This window comes from Myodes glareolus, chromosome 15, assembly GCF_982192425.1.
Source record: "Myodes glareolus chromosome 15, mMyoGla1.1, whole genome shotgun sequence".
Lineage (NCBI taxonomy): Eukaryota > Metazoa > Chordata > Mammalia > Rodentia > Cricetidae > Myodes > Myodes glareolus.
Window position 1 is genome coordinate 26230536 of NC_142040.1, and position 17943 is coordinate 26248478.

Below are 17943 nucleotides of genomic sequence, written 5' to 3' on the forward strand. Positions count from 1 at the left end.
ATGGTCTACATGTCATATACCAGGTCAGACTGTCTCAAAAATAAATTAAAATTTAAAAAAATAAATCAAAACACGCATAGAAATTAGATATCATAAAATGGCAAGAACTTCATTATTAAGAAAACCAACTTTTAAACAATGACAATATGCATACACACACACTTCTCATTCTAAAACATGATTTTCCCCCTTTTTTTAAACTTCTGAATTCATAATATATATTATCAGTGTATTTATGACTTTAGGGTTTTTTTTATTTTATCACTATTGTGTGTGTATGATGCATGTGTGTATGGATGCAGGCACACATGTGGGCGGGAACCAGAAGACAACTTTTGAAAGTCAGTTCACTCTTGGACTTGAGCTCACATAGCAGGTATTCTTAACAGCTGAGACATCTCAATGGTTCATTTTATTTCTTCCTCAAACGCAAATCTTACAGTGAAAGACAAGAAAATAAAAATGCAAAGAAGAGCCAGGAATGTCACTCAGTGGTAAAATATTTGCACAGCATAAGTCAGGGCCTGGATACAATCTCCACCAACTGGGGGGGGGGGGGGAATCAATCTTTAAGCTGATTTTCAATACATTTTTTTACATTAGAGTTGAAAACACAAGAGTAAAACCTTTGAAATTAGATGAGGAAAACAATTAACTTTTCACAATCTTTTATCAGATACACACAGCAGTATTTATAGATGTAACAAATAACGAAAAGTTCTTCATTTTCACACACACAAAAAACTTTTTATGTGTATTGGAGTTTTGTCTGCATGTGTGTCTGTGTGAGGGGGCTAGATCCCCTGGAAATAGGTTACTGACACTTAAGAGCTGTCAAGTGGGTACTGGGATTGAATCTGGGTCCTCTGGAAGAGCAGTCAGTGCTCTTAAGCGCTGAATCATCTCTCCAGCTAATACATTTTCACTTTTCTTAAAAATGTTTTCAAGAGTACAACTAAGCCAAATCAGTGACCTCATTTGTCTATACAAAAATTATAAGCTGAGCTGGAGAGAGGGCTCAACAGTTGCAAGCATTGGTGCTTTTCTAGAAGATCCAGATTCAGTTCTTAGCACCCACATGACAGCTCACAACTGTCTGTAACTCCAGTTCCAGAGCATCTAACTCCCCTTCTGCCTTCTTTGGACACTTCATACACATGGTACACAGACATATATGCAAGCAAATAGCCACATACGTAACAGCTCTGGGAAACAAAAAAAAAAAATAAAGGGGGGGCAATTATTGGGGATTTAATGATACAGCACTTGCCTAGCAAGCACGGAGCTCTGGGTTTAGTCCTTGGCTCTAGGGGGTGTAGGGTGAGAGGGAAACCGGACACATATACCACATGGACAACAAAATAAAACTTACACATACAAAATTTTAAAAAAACAAACAAATCTTTTGTAAAAAGCACAAAATAGCCAGGTAGTGGTATTACACACCTTTAATCCCAGCACTCAGGAGGCAGAAGCAGGTGGATCTCTGTGAGCTCAAGGCCAGCATGGTCAACACAGAGAGTTCAAGAACAGCCAGGGCTACCCAAAGAAACCCCGTCTTAAAAAACACATAGATAGATAGATAGACAGACAGACAGACAGACAGACAGACAGACAGACAGAGAGACAGACAGATCGACCGACCGACCGACAGATGTACTGTTGCTCAATGTTTTAGTTTTTTGTTTTTTTTTAACTTATTTACTACTCTTAAAATTAACCATGGTGTGGTATCTCAGCAGGTTAAAGAATAAGTACCTGTCACACACATAGCATGACAACCTGAGTCTGATCCCCAGAATCCATGATAAGATAAAGTGAAGGAACTGACTCAACAAAGTTGTCCTGATTACCACATATACCTTGTGGCTCATGTACACAGACCCCTCTACACACATCATACACATACACAAGTACACAGAAATAAAAAAATATTTTTAGAAAAGTAACCGGCTATCGGTAGATGAGGAAAGATAAACAAGGATTCGATGTACAGGACAAAGAAGCTCGTGTTCAGATACTTACAGATACTGCTGGAGAAAGTGTTATATTCCCTATGGAGACTTTTAGTTCATCCAAAGAAGCCATGGTGTGGTGCAGGTTATTTGGGTGCACAGGCTTGATCTCTATCCGGTACCTCTTTGGTTCTTCATCTTCAGAGTCAGAATCACTGGATGAGTAGAAGTGGTTCTCTTTGGTATGTGGGTATGAATTAAAGAATTTAGTTTAACCTACTAACTTATCATGAATAGCTAGCTGGTTTTCCACATATGTACAAAAAAAGAAGAGGGCCTTACAAGAATAACATATAGAGACAAGAATAAAACTACTAGCTTTAAGTAAAAAAGCATATAAAATGAAGAACAGTCATATTTCAGTTAATTAAAACAGAAAAGGCTTTAAGTAGTACACTAATTCTATAGCTATGCTATCAACAAATACACTAACAACACCCAGATCATAAAAGGATATCATTCTGATTTGTTTCTGGTTTAATACTATAACCTTCTTCATCTACATCAGGAATATTCTAGGAAAAAAAATTGTAAAGAGTTAATATAATGACAATACCAATATTCAGACACTAAAGATTAACAAACAATTATAGTCTAAGATATTGCTGAGAGCCAGGTGTGGTATGCACACCTTTAATCCTATTAATCCTAGTCTTAGGAGGCAGGGGGGGGCAAGTCTATGAGTTCCAGGCCATGTGCTACAGAGTAAGTTCCAGGACAGATAGAGCTTCTTCAAAAACACCAACAAAAAAAAAAAAAAAAAAGAAAAGAAAAAAGAAAGAAGAAGAAGGAGGAGGAGGAGGAGGAGAGAGGAGGGAGGAAAACTAAATCATTTAATCAAACACCAAGAAATAAATCTCTTCAGTTATTAATTAGCTTCAAATCATAATCCATGCCTCAAAATTCTGAAGAAAAACCTGCTACATGCAAGAGGAGTCACAATTCATAATTTCAGAGCAAGAAATTGCCAAGGTGGGGTAAAAGACATGATTCAATGGCTAAGAGCACATACTGTTTGGCTAGAGAACCTCAATCTGGTTCCCAACATCCACATCAGGCAGCTTACAACTTCCTCTAACTCCAACTCAAGAGGATCTGACACCCCAGTCTCACAACTGAGGGCACCTGCATATACATGCATGAATTCCCATATAGACAGATATATGTACACGCACACACGCACACACACGCGCGCGCGCGCGCACACACACACACACAAAATTAATTTTAAAAATGAAAGCCGAGGTGAAAGCCCATTCAGAATGCTCATGATTGACATTTCTGTTAAAATAAGGAATAAGTGACTTTTAAAAACCTATGGTCAGGCTAAATAGTCGCTCAATGCCATAAGAAGCTATACGAAAATACAAGACATAGTGCTTCTTTAGAGCAGATTAAAGTCTTGGCTAGTCAATGAACAACCTAATATAGTGAATCAATATTAAAAAATAAAAAAATAAAAAAAATCACCATGTGCATCCAGGGGAGATAAAACAAAATCCATTGAATCTAAGTCTGATCAAGACTACAGAACTAAGTGGCAATTAATATAACACAGAGAAGTGAAACAATTCACTATGGTAATGCAGTCAGCAAAATCCAGGCTATAGGAAACTACAAACCACTTAGTCTCTTCAGCAAATAACTAGAAAGTTAAACAGAGCGAGAGTGGGAGACAGAGATAGGATTGCTGAAGACAGACTAGACATCCCAAAAAACTCAAATTGCAATAAAGCATTACAAGACAATAATAAAACTACACATAGGCTGAAAAGCCATTTTCTAAGAGTTGGTTTCTGGATCTACCTGCAGATAGTAACTATAAAGTGTGGTGAAAACATATAAAACTATCTGAAGGTAGTGAAAAGTAACTCAGGGCAAGCATTAAAAAGCTCTAAACGATTCACCCAATTTCAATTTCAAAAAAAATTAAAGACATTTGTACTCCTAGGTTTACTGCAATGCTATTTTCAATAGACAGACATGGAATTAAGCATGGTACCCATCAGCAGAAGGATGGGTAAATAAAATACAATACACAGACACAGTGGAATAGCATTCAACAACAGACTTAAAAACAATGAATCTTATCATGTGCAGCTACAGGGAACAGGTCGAAGGAAATTATGCTAAATGATTTATCAGACACAGAAAGACAAATATTCCACATTTTGATTTAATGTGTAGAAGCTAAAGAAATATTTGAGAAATAATTCACTGGCCTAAGCCAATGATTCTGATCTGCTCTTAGACTCTGTATACACATACTAAAAATATCAAATGATATCTTAAAAGTATGTATGATTATTTTACCAACTAAAAACAATATATTTCAAAAAATTTTAATGAAATACATTTTAATTAATAAATTAAAAAACATATTTACTACTATAATTAATTAATTAAAGAGACTGGTAGAACAAATGAAATATACTTGATTCAATGATCCAATGTTTATAATAAGGTCAATGCAAATTTGAATAGATTGAAAGAATAGAAAAACAATACAACATACAAACAAAAATAAGAAAGGCTAAAGTGGCTATCTTAATATTGAATTTCAGAAATAAAATTATCAACCATAAAAAGTCGTCTATATAAAAACCTGTTCACATTGTTCACAGAAAGTTTATTTCTTTTTTTCTTTCTTCTTCTTTTGTTTTTCTGACACAGGGTTTCTCTGTGTAGCTTTGGAGATCACTCTGTAGACCAGGCTGACCTTGAACTCAGAGATCTGCCTGAGTCTGACTCCCAAGTCCTGGGATTAAAGGCGTGTGCCACCACTGCCTGGCTAGAAAGCCTATTTCTAACAGTACAAAAAAAAAGAAAAAAGAAAAAAAACAAAAACAAAACAAACAAAATAACATAGAAAGAAATTGTGGTATTACTAAGCAACAAAAGAAATGAATTTATCATGCCTACAACCTGGATGAACCTTCTGAGAACTAGGTAGAGTTGAAAAGCCAATCTGCAAAGGCTACTTAATGTAATCCCTTTATATAACTGTATTGGATAGGTTCTTAAAAAAAACAAAAACAAAACAAAACATGGTGTTGGAGAAATGGGTCAGTGGCTAAGAGCATCTCCTGTTCTTCCAGAGAACCCAAGTTTAGTGCCCAGTGAGTAACTACCTTCTGCAACTCCAGCTCCAGGAGGGCATCAAAGACCCTGTTCTGACTGCTGCTAAAGCATCTACATACATAAGGCAAATCCAGACAAATACACACACACTTAAAAGACAACAACAAACTGAGTTAGTTACTTAAGTTTTACAAATGCTGGAAATACTCAGAATGTTAATGCTAATAAAAACATACAGATAACATGACATATCTTCATTCAACTCATGGCTTCTATACTTCAGCTCTCACTACTGGAATGAAGTATTTTGTCAATAACAATATGGAAGAACAGAACACTTTAAAATAAAGTTGTGGAAGTAATGGTTACTAAAATAGCACTGTGGCCAGATGTGGCAGCCCACACCTTTGATCCCAGCACCCAGACAGATCTCTGAGTTCAAGGCCAGCCTGATCTCCAGAGTAAGTTCCAGGACAGCCAGAGTTATGAAGATAAACACTGTCCGAGCAGAGGGGGCACAAAACAAAACAAAACAATAAACACTGCACATATCTGTAATCTCACCACTAGGGAATATGAGGCAAAATGTGAATTCAACCAACCAACCAATCAAACAAGGTGAATATACTGTGAGGGAGCTTAAGAGTCAATGCAAAGTTTCATAATCTCTGCTTGGGGACCATGGCCCCAAGAAAGCAATCTATACTCCCTGAAGTAACCCCCTAAAGATGTAGTACATCAAATGAGTCTTCAAATTACAAATGTATTGTAAAAAGAAACAGGAAATGAACAATATTTTACCTATAAAACAGCTTATTGATGTTTTTAAAAAATAAATAAAAGAGTCAAGCACACGCCTTTAATCCCAGCACATGGAAGGCAAAGGTAGGTGTATCTCTTGTGAGTTTGAGGCCAGACTGATCTACAATGTAAATTTCAGAACAGCTAGAGCTATGTACAGAGACCTAAAATAAAATAAATAGAAGATAAGGCCATGAACAGTTCATATGTAAATAACAACTGGTCATAAACAAATGAAGCAACAAAACAGTAAGTATCCTTTCCTGACTGTAATTGGGGTAGTTATTCTGTCCAAAGTAACCAACTACAGTTACTTTTTGACAGGTTTTATTTTTGATATCACACTTAGTTTTAATAAATTCTTTCCACATGAAAAGATATAAATATAGATCAACTTAATTCTTTTTAAGCTCTGCCTATATAAAAATTTATTTAACCAGTTCTTGTTTGTTGAGTATTTTGCTAAGGTTTTCTTAACATAAATTCTGAAAAATAAAAACATATCTATCCCCCTCTTCAGTTTCTGTAATGCATGTACCTCAATCAAGAGGATGTATGTATATACTGTAGATATTTACAGATTTTATATGAATACAGTCATAACAGTAAATACTGAGCAGAAAGCTGTTAGTTTAAAAATAACATATATTTCTTATTTGGAGAGATACTGTCAAATTATCCAGAAAACAGACTGCCCCAATTTATATATAATACATATATATAAAATGCATATACAATATATATGTATATACTATATAATATATAAAATAAATATAATGCATGTGTATATAAACATTTCTGTCGATATTACAAAAAATTGCCTGTTTAATTTGCATCATCTCTAAATAATATTCATTATGGTTATTCACTACTTAAAGAAAACTGCTTTGTTTCTACCTATATCCTTTTCCTGAGAAACAATTGCTTAGGTAGCAAACTGATTTATACAAAAAAATTAAAGTCTCTTTATTGTTAGTATCCTTTAATATGCACTGTCAATATGATGATACAAAACCCTTTACGGAAGATACATTTTTCTAACTTGACAAATTTTTTATTCCTACAATCAAATTTACCAATCTCTTCTTCCATGGTATTAGAACATCATATTCTCTTTAGCCTTTTCTTAAAGGCTAATAATTATACTATAAAATTGGATAATGATCTTTGTGTCACCTAGCTGAAACAATTAAAAAGTTAAGAGAATATATATATATATATATATATAATATTTATTGAGCCCTACATCTTTATTGAGCTCTACATTTTTCTCGGCTCTCCTCCCTTCCTCTCTCCTCCCCTTCTATCCGCTCCCATGGTCCCCATGCTCCCAATTTACTCAGGAGATCTTGTCATTTTCTACTTCCCATGTAGATTAGATCCATATAGGTCTCTCTTAGGGTTCTCTTGTTGTCTAGGTTCTCTGGGACTGTGATCTGTAGGCTGGTTTTCTTAGCTTTATGTTAAAAAACCACTTATGAGTGAGTACATATAATAACTGTCTTTTGGGGTCTGGATTACCTCACTCAATGTTTAAGATAGCAAAAGGTCTAATTAAAATTTGTAACCATCAAACAGTATAAATAACTTCAAAATAAATACATGATAAAAGCTACAGTAAATATCAAACGCACCTGCTAACTTCATTAATCGGTTAAGCTTCTCTGATGATTTTTTTACTCTTTAATTTTAACATACATTTCTAAAATATCTGTTTATTAGTTTTATTTGTGTGTATGTCAGTGTGTCTGCATGAGTTTATGTGTACCATGTGTGTACAGATGAAGAGGGGACCTGAGGGCACAGGATACCCTAGAACTGGAGTTTCAGACAGTTGTGAAGTTATCTGAAGTCGGGGCTAGGAACCAAATGCAGGTCTTTTGCGAGAGCAGTACATGCTCTGAACCACTGAGCTATATTATATCTCCAACATCAATTTTCAAATAAGGCTATTAATAAACCACAGCTTTCTTACTTAAAAGCTGAAACAGAAAATACTAGTTTATCTATGTTACATAAGAGACAATGTTTTATCAAAATACTTTCATTTCTTTGTTACACTACATCATTTAAGATTAAAATGTTTTGAAGCATATAAAGAAACCAAAACACAGAATATTCAAACTCCTGCACTTATCAACACAATCAGTGTCTGATAATAACTGTAACTATTACACATTACCTGCAGCATTTCCTAAGTCTACTCGTGCATTAAGCCCACTGGGAGTTTAACTTGTTAACTACTTTAATTACTTATAAAAAGTACATATAACCAAGATATAGAAACAAATCTTAGAAACACACAAACACAACAGAAAAATACTGACCATAATTATTGCTGCTATAGTTTCTAAAATGATGTCTTAAACCAGATACATAAACAGGTAAAACTATCTTTTAAGATGGGCAGTGGTGGCACACGCCTTTAATCCCAGCACTCAGGAGGCAGAGTCAGGTGGATCTCTGTGAGTTCAAGACCAGCCTAGTCTACAGAGAGAGTTCCAGGATAGCCAGGGCTGCACAGAGAAAGCCTGTCTTAAAAAACAAAAATAAAAATAAAAAAAGAGGAAGAAAGAAAAAAGACTACCTTAAAAAAAACAAAAATAAATACAAAACCCAAGTTAATAAAGGTTTCTCATTTGTAAGGGATGACATAGTGCCACACTAATTTTAAAAGTAAAATCCATTTCTCACAATGAGAAGTGTCTTCAGTTTAGCAGAAAAGTATACTATAATGTAAAACTGAAATGCACCTTTATAATTATTTGGGCAACAAATTATTACATGGTATTTTTCTTTGAAGATTGATAAAAATGTCAAATATGTTTTTTTCTAATGAAAATACTCTAAATTGTCTGTAATTAAAATTACTTACAAGTGAATCTGCATCAGGACATTCCCTGTTTAAAAAAAAGACAAAGAAAAATGAAGTATTGAAAGATTCAATTATTAAAACTATCTGCTAATTAGATCATATTTAGGGTAGCTTAATAGTTAAATATAGCTTTTGCTTGAATTTTACAAAAATATTTTGAGAAACAAAGTAATGAAGATTAAATAATATCAACTTATTTTAAAATTTTAAAATTCAAAAGTGGACATTCTCATCTCAAAAATAACTGTTAAACATGAACAGCTCCCTCACACATAATCTAAAATGCTTGTAGGTGCACTTCTTTTCTAGGAACATACTTACTCAGTGCGATAACAAAGCTGTCTGTTCTGCAGGGCTGTCTAGCAATAGACATTTTTAAAACTTTGTTGAGGGGGAGAGATCATAGGACAAACTGCAGAACTGGCTTCCATTTTTCTACATGAGGGTCCTGGGCACATCAGCTTCTGTCTAAAATGTCTTCAAATTTTAACATAGTAAATGAGAAAAAGTTACCATGAACTAAAACCAGAGAAACTGGCAAATCTAGTCATTTAAAAGAGTTTTTTCTTCTTCCAATTTAGACATACATTTTGAATACTTTCAAAAGGACCTTTTCTTTTCAAAATCAAAGCAATTCATAGTCACTCAGAAACAATGAAAAGGATTTGGGTAATATTAAAAATACTTACACAGACTCTGTATCCTTGTCCTTCTTAATTATTCCAGGCAAAGCAAAAGTCTTTCTTTTCCTTGGTTTTATGCCTTTAACAAAAATACACATTGTAACAGAAATGCAACTGTTCTTGGTAAGGATTTAAAGCACAAAACTCAGACAAATTTTTGTGACAAGCAAACTCGGGACGAAAGAAATAATAAGCATCTTCAGGAGTGGTGGTGTACACCTGTAATCCTAGCACTCTGGAAGCTGGAGCAGAAGGGTTTTAAGCTTGTTGGTAGCCTAGGATACATGGCAAAACTTTTTTATCCCCAAAATCCTAATAAATGAATGAATAAATGGATGAATCAATGAGCAAACAAATGACATAAAAAGCATCAATTAGTAAAGCCTTCAACTTATATTAAGAGTCTGTTTCAACTTTTATGTAATGCAATATGGCTCATTATAGGATTATAGAATATTCACTTAAAGAAATTCTCTTCTTCTGGTAAATATTCCCTCAGTAACTTCAGGAAAAATGAGCATATGAAGATATACTAAAACTCAAAAGAAAAAAATTGGCACTTTAATACCAGCACTTGGGAGGCAGAGGCAGGTGAATCTCTATGAGTTCGAGGCCAGCCTGGTCTACAGAGTGAGTTCCAGGCCAGCAAGGCTGTTACACAGGGGTAAAAAAGTACGTAATTCATTGCATGTATTTTTAAAAGTATTATCTTAGGTTACATGGGTGGCTCACTAGTAGAGTACAAGCTAGATCCTGGGTTCATTATCTGAGACCATTAAACGTATGTGTTTTAGCACTGTGCTATAACATCAATAGAAAGCAGTCCCTTTCTATCTGTTCAACAAGCAGAAGACACTAGTTCCCATATAGTATATTACATATATATATTACTTACCTTCAACTGCACTAGCAGGGTCACACTCTTCAAATTCAATAAGGCCTAGGTAGAAAAAAAAAACTTGCTTTAAAAAATAATTACCAGACAAACTATTTTAACTTTAATAATTTAATTGGAAATGCCTAACTTTTTATTTATGGACTATATGTGTCTTTCTGATATGTGAGTGCAGGTACACATGTGGAAGTCAGGGTTTGTTCTTTCCATTTTGCTGAGGAAGGGCTTCCATGTATCTTCTGTACTTTGTACTCCAGGTTGGCTTGAGAGAATAAATACGCATGCACACCACTGCATAAGCTTTCTATTCAGGTTATCAGGCTTGAGCTGCAAGTGCTTCTAGCTGCTAAGTCATCTCACCAGACTGACAAGATACTCTTTATAAATCATGCTATAACATGTGCTGTTACTGTATAGGTCAAAGAGCGAGAGAGCTGGCGGTTACATACAGAGGTCAGAGAACAACTTTCAGGAACTGCTTCTTCCACCCTGGTCCCAAAGATCAAATTCAGGTTGCCAGGCTTGTATATTTTTACCTGCTGAGTCATCTCACTGGGCCTCATAATAATTTTTTAAAGTATTTATTTTTATTATGTGTGAATACCCGCATGTGTGGATATATACCATAGACATGTCTGGAGCCTGAGGAATCCAGAAGAGGGTGTCAGATTCCCCCTGGAATTGGAGTTACAGACAATTATGAGCTGTCACGTGGGTGCTGGAAACAAAATTCAGGTCATCTGAAAGAGCAGCAGTGCTCTTAACTGTTGAGCCATCTCTCCAGCCCCTCCGTAATAATTCTTGATTAAATGACTCTAACTAAAAACAACCAAAAAAAAAAAAAAAAAGGAAAAAGTAAGGGTTGGGAAAATGGCTCATCAGGTTGATGTCTGTCACCAAGCGTAGCCACCCATGTTTGATCTCTGGGCCGTATGTGGTAGAAATGATGGAAGGGGTGGGGTAGAGAAGAACTGACTTCTGTAGTTTTTCTCTGACTTCTGTAGTTTTTTTGTGGAGATAATCCACAAGTACACCATGAGGTGCATGCCCTCCCCACAATAAATGAATGTAAATTAAAAGCTGAGACTACTAATACAGTACTTTACTAGAAACGCTTTCTAAAGTTATACCACAGAACACACGCAGTTTCTGTTTTCAAGGACCTTGCAGCACCTTTACTGGAGAAAACAAGTAATAAGAGGCAGGCGCCGAATCCTTGGCTATGTTCATGGGAAAGGAGAAAAACACAGAAAAATCGTACTAGAGGACAAGCTTGGCACCTTATCTGTTCCATTCTTTATTCTATCAATATCTAGAATTATGCTTAGGAAACACTGTCTTCAGTTACATAAATAATTACATCCTCATTAAGGTAGTCACCCTAGGACCAAAAATCTCAACCTCTAATTGTATTAGAAGGCCAAGATATTTTAAGTGCAGGTTACAGGCAACGGAAAGACTTGTTTGTTTGAGACAGGGTCTTAATTATGTAGCTCTGGCTGAGCTGAAACTCACTATTTAGACCAGCCTGGCCTGAAACTCAAGAGATTCACCTGCTTCTGCCTATCAAATGATGGGATTAAAGGTGTGCACCACCACATTTCACTTAATGGAAATATTTTTAATGTGAAAAGGACATTCATACACATAGCCTGGCAAGGTGGTATGACAGAAAAATTAATTAAGGATGGATATACTACAGAATAAAAAATGATAAAGCAAACTCAGACAGAAAGTAATTAATTAAAATGGCCCTAAAATAACAGAGCTGCAGGCTAGCTTTACAGGCTAGCTTTAATTCCATGATTAAGGAATGTTTCATATATGAAGTAACGAACGGTTTAAGTGATAGTAAAAGCAACAAATGGCCTGAATTATTCTCCTCCTAAAATACTTCAGTTAAACATCACACTAAAAATTATCTCTCTCCCTATGTTAGCTGTCATTTGTAATATTTAAGATTATAAAAGTTCAGTGTATTTTATGAAATAATGTATGAGTGGCAACTGATATAACCTTCATTAAGAAATTTATAAAAAGAGACCAACTTAAAGAGACAATGATAGATTTCCTTCCTTGTTCTTCTGAGATGTTACACTTAACTATGTGCTAATTGATGACCAGAGTTCTTGTTAATGACTTAATACAAAATATTTCTCTAAAAACAGACTAAATGTTCCCTCTCCCTTATCACAAATCTAAAGTTTCTTTTTCTTTAGGTCTTGTTTTTCTTCAAATCAGATAACCTCTGCTTATTCCCAGAATAACTAAAATAGTTCACAAAAAGAGCTGGTAAGGTCCTAACCAATTAACTATTAACATCTTCATTTCTACATAAATATTCTGTAACCTGTGACTAAGAAAACTTTTATCACTTATACTCAAAATAGTCTTAAAAGGTCAAATAAACTAAGGATATTATGTAAACACACACTACAGACCTGGAAAGTGGGCAATCACTTAATAAAAGGACCTAGGGCTTGTCCTTAGAATCATTTAGAGATCTGCTAATATTACGATGAGATGAAAACTGACAGGAAGATCAATAAAGGTAAGGAACTAAAGTATGCCCATCAAATAATCAGCTTTTTTGGCCTATAAATTACAAAGAGAAAATCTATCAACCCAATGAATTCACCCAAACTAATTTGGATCAGAATCTTTAAGAAATATTACAAAAGAAAAAACAAACTCATTAATCTTTAATCACCAAAATGTTTTGTTAAATGAGGTTGAATATAAAGTATGTAACTAACAATTCACACTATCCTGAAATTAATCCTAAATCTCAAGTCATCAACAGCAAATTTACAACTGTCACATTATAAACTGCCTTAAGGGGCTAGAGAGAAGCTTGGTGGTTAAGAGTACTTATGTTCTTGCAAAAACCTGGGTTCAGTTCCTACCATCCTCATGGTGGCTCACAATCCCTATTATTCCAATTCCAGTACATCTGGTTGCAAGTAATTTAATGCTACAGTTTCTCAATAGTCAATGAAAGCTAAATGAGCTGAGGAACATTAACTAAAAGAAAATGAATTAAAAAATAGTCCCCAAACTAGAGCAGTAAAAACAAAATTTCTAAGGTGACATATTTGTAATTTATTTTTTTCTTAAATGGAGCTCTCTATTTTTAAAATTTTATTTATTTATTATGTATACAGTGTTCTGCCTGCATGTATACCTGCAGGCCAGAAAAGGGCACCATATCTCATTACAGATGGTTGTGAGTTACAATGTGGTTGCTGGGAATTGAACTCAGGACTTCTGGAAAAGCAGTCAGTATTCTTAACCGCTGAGCCATCCATCTCTCCAGCCCCCCACATTTGTAATTAAAAAAAAATCTTATTATAGTCTTAATTTGAGCATCCTTCATAATTAACAAAGTTCTGTGACTTTTATTTATTTTTCTGCCATTCACCTATTTTCTTTGAAGTACCCAAATATTTAAATTTTTTGTTATTGTTGTTTTGTGTATTTTGGACCAGGCACGGAGGCACATGCCTTTAAGCCCAGCATTTACAGGCAGAGACAAGCAGATCTAATAAGTTCTAGGCCAGCCAGGTCTACATAATAGAGTTCCAGCCCAGCCAAAGCTACTTAGTGCCTCAAACACAGAAAAGACAAAACAAAACACCATTGTTTTTAGGTACAGTGGCACATACTTGTAGTCTTACCATTTAAGAAAGCTGAGGAAGAATTATCTGCAATTTGAGGCCAGCCTGGGCTGTATACAGTAAAAGTCTATCTCAAAAGTTAACTAATTGAAAGTAAAATTAATAGAGCTGAGGTGGCAAAGCCTTTAGCCCCAAGACTCTAGATGCAGAGGCATGCAGATCTCTGAGTGGGAGTCCAGTCTGTTCAGCAAGGAAAACCCCAGGCTAGTCAGGGCTATATAACTAAAACTTGACTCAAAATAGAATAAAATAAAAATTAGAAATAATGGCTAGTGCATAAAATGGCTGGGCAGGTAAAGGGCTGGCTGCCAAACCTGACAATCTGAGTTCAATTCCCAGGATCAAAAGACAGAAGCAGAGAATCAACTCCCTCAAGTTGGACATACACACACAATAAATGAATGTAAAATTACAAGATTTATACATCTTTATTTTCAAAAAAAAGTTTTAAATTATTTATCCAAACATTTTCAGTACCTATATGAACTCCAATAAACTGATTTTCATCTTTGGGTAACAATGCAATCTATTCATTACTTAATACTTGCTCAAGTCATTCTAGCTATGACCACTGGGAGCTTTTCTAGTTGTCTGGTTTTTCGAGACAGGGTTTCTCTACATAACCCTGGCTATCCTGGAACTCACTCTGTAGACTAGGCTAGCCTTGAACTCAGAAACTCACCTGCATCTGCCTCTCAAGTGCTGAGCTTAAATGCAAGGACCACCACATACTAAACAAATACTTCAATATGACACCAAGCTTTACTGGTGAAGCAGGCATGAAATAACAGCACTTAGGAAGCTGAGGCAAGAGAATTGAGTTCAATGCCTATCTGGGCCACACAGTGAATTCTAATAAAAACAAGGCTGGGTAATATAGCTCAGTGGTACAGCAGCTTGTCTAGTATGTGACAGGCCCTGGATTCCACCAATAATAACACAAAAAAATATTTTTAAACTAACATCAAGGGCTGCAGAGATGGCTCAGAGGTTAAGGGCCCTGACTGAGTTCTGTTCCCAGCAACCGTGGCTCACAACCATCTATAATGAGATCTGGTGCCCTCTTCTGGCTTGCAGGGATGCATGCAGGCAGAACACTATATACATAATAAATAAATCTTTTTAAAAAACAACAAAAGCATAAAACATAAAAATATGAAATCTGGTAAACTGGACTTGATCAAAATTAACTTTTGTTTTTCAAAATGACAAAGGGGCTAGAGAGACGGTTCAGTGTTTAAGAGCACTGGCTGTTCTTCCAGAGGACCTGGGTTCAATTCCCAGCACCCTCACAGCAGCTCACAACTGTCTGCAATGATGTGATACTTCTTCTGGCCTCCAAGAGCACCAGGCAGACACACAGTCCAATGACATACAAATAGATAAAAACAAAACCAAACTAAGGGAAATATTTCACGAATTATCAATCTGATATACAACTTACATATTCAGTATTATAAGACATCAAACCCAATTCTTAGTATGGTCAAAAGATCTGAAATTCTTTGACAATAAAAATTATAAATGGTCAAAACATAAAAAGATATGCCACATTAGTTCCTTAGAAAACGCAAATAAAACCCTGCTAGAACCCTCTATTCAATTTCAGCATAACACTAAGAGCAGGGATCAACAAAGTGGAATCTAAGTGCATCATTGGTCAGACTGCAAAATGCTGTGGACACAAAGTTTGATAAAAATCAGACATAAAATCTTTGCTGTAAAACTTACAATTATTCAACATATACCAAAAGTTTACAGAAAATTTTAGAGAAAAAAAAACATATGCTCTGTATACATTTTCAAGCAACTCCTCTCTTCCCTCCAAAGTCCCATCTCTACCTATTTTAATGGGTTTTTGAAGTAGAAATGACACAAGAACTGGGATTATGATGAGCTCAGCATGGCCCCCTCTTCAAGCAGTGAAAGCACAGCAACATTTATAGCACAGGACCTAGCCAGAACTGACTGGATTGGAAGATTACCTGACCCAACCTGAACCAATCATAGTATTTCTCCCCATACACACACACACAAAAAGCAAATAAACAAAACCCTTGAATTCACTGACTCTAAGCTATGGGTACAACTAACAAATGACGAAAACCACCAAGAAGACATTGCTACGATCATTTCATTTCCTATACTTTGGAAGCAAAGAAAACAAAAAACCATGGACGTAGAGATATCTCATTTTCCTATTCCTGGTATGGGTTTCCTTCTGAAGCCTTGCCAAATGCCTTAGTTTCAATCACTGAGATACCTCAGTTTCCTTCCAATAAACTACCTTTTAAGTTAAAACCGGCTTGAGTTAACTTCTTTTACAGTTCACAAAAAGAACTAGAACCTTCTTCTTGTTACTATATACACAACTTTTAATCAAGCCATGTGCAATGATGTATGTCTGAATCCCAGCCTTAAGGAAGCAAAGTCAACAAAACTAGGAAATTATGAAATAACCCTCCCCCAAACACAGGAGGAGGAAGAAGGAAGAGGAGCGGGGAGGGGGAAGAGGGAGAAAGGAAGGGAAACAAGAAAGTCAGGCGGCAGACTGGCAGGCTGTAAAATCTGCCTTAGGTACATAAAAATATTACCAGGCACCTTTAATCCTGGCACTTGGAAGGCCAGCATGGTCTACAGAGTGAGTTCTAGGACAGCCAGGGCTACACAGTGAAACCCTGTCTCAACCACTATCCCCACCAGCCAAAAAAAAAAAAAAAAAAAAAAGACAGATAAAGAAAAAAAAAAATCACAAAAATTTTTCTTTTTTTTCTCCGACCTTAAAAGCAACTTTTTTGCAGGGTGGTGGTGGCGCACTCCTTTAGTCTCAGCACTCAGGAGGCATAGGAATACACATCTCTGAGTTGTGTAGACTGATCTACAGAGTGAATTCCAGGACAGCCAGGGCTATACAGAGAAACCCTGTCTTGATAAACAAAACAGTGGGGCTGAAGAGATGGCTCAGCAGTTAAGAGCATTGCCTGCTCTTTCAAAGGTCCTGAGTTCAATTCCCAGCAACCACATGGTGGCTCACAACCATCTGTAGTGAGGCCTGGTGCCCTCTTCAGGCATGCAGGCAGACACACAGACAGAAACTGTATACATAATAAATAAATATTAAAAAAAAGAAAAACAAAACAGTAACAACAAAACAATTTTTAAAAACCTGGATTATAAAAGATACAAATCTAATTGTTTTTCTAGCTCTAATTCTATCATGAATCTTTTGGTTTTGGTGGTAACTAAGTGCATAAAATATATTCCGTACTAAAAGTGTAAAATTTAGTATAAAAATTTATATATTTTTCCATTTCAAATACCTATTCTAACTATATAGAGGTTCACAGAGTTGTACAAACTTATGGTCTAGCTAATTAGGATGTGTAAAATTTTTTTATTTGCAAATATTTTTATAATAAATTTATAAAATTTGAAAGAAGTCTAGGTAGAGTCACAGATAGCAAGTTCTCTAGGTTTGGAATTTTATCAAATGTTCAAGAGGCCTAGAAAAACAATCAATAGGTTGTATTTCTCAACAAGTGTTTGTTTTAAATGATAATTTGCAGTATTCCAGATGGCTAAACTAGCACATTAATTTCATTTTCATGTAGAAAATCTGATCAAAGGAATCTCACTTTTTTCATGGCTTTGTTTTAAATCTACCCTTTCTCAAGTTTTTCCCATTTGCTTTCCCATTTACTTTCATAGATCTGGACCTTTGGCTTTAAAATACTAAGGACTATTCATCTGGAAGCCCAAAACCTACTTTGCATGTAATGAAAACAAAGATGTTTTTCAACAAAACTTTTATCTTTAAGCATTACATTGTGGTCTATTAACTTTTTATTTTTAAAGTGATTTATCTTACTGGTTTTTAAAATGGGCAGTTATGCAATTTTTATGAAAGCATACAGTA

At 35.3% G+C, this 17943-nt stretch overlaps 1 protein-coding gene across 4 annotated transcripts in view; it reads right to left on the reverse strand.

The window, feature by feature from the left end:
• Fcho2 (FCH and mu domain containing endocytic adaptor 2) overlaps positions 1 to 17943 on the reverse strand; it is a 117251-nt gene that overhangs the window by 38135 nt on the left and 61173 nt on the right. For all 4 annotated transcript variants that reach the window (XM_087896819.1, XM_087896820.1, XM_087896817.1 and 1 more), the window contains exons 9-13: positions 10351 to 10395; positions 9462 to 9534; positions 8773 to 8797; positions 2470 to 2530; positions 2026 to 2198 (exon numbers count right to left, since the gene is read on the reverse strand). In XM_087896819.1, the coding sequence (XP_087752945.1) occupies positions 2026 to 2198; positions 2470 to 2530; positions 8773 to 8797; positions 9462 to 9534; positions 10351 to 10395 (377 nt within the window). The remainder of the gene's footprint in view (positions 1 to 2025; positions 2199 to 2469; positions 2531 to 8772; positions 8798 to 9461; positions 9535 to 10350; positions 10396 to 17943) is intronic.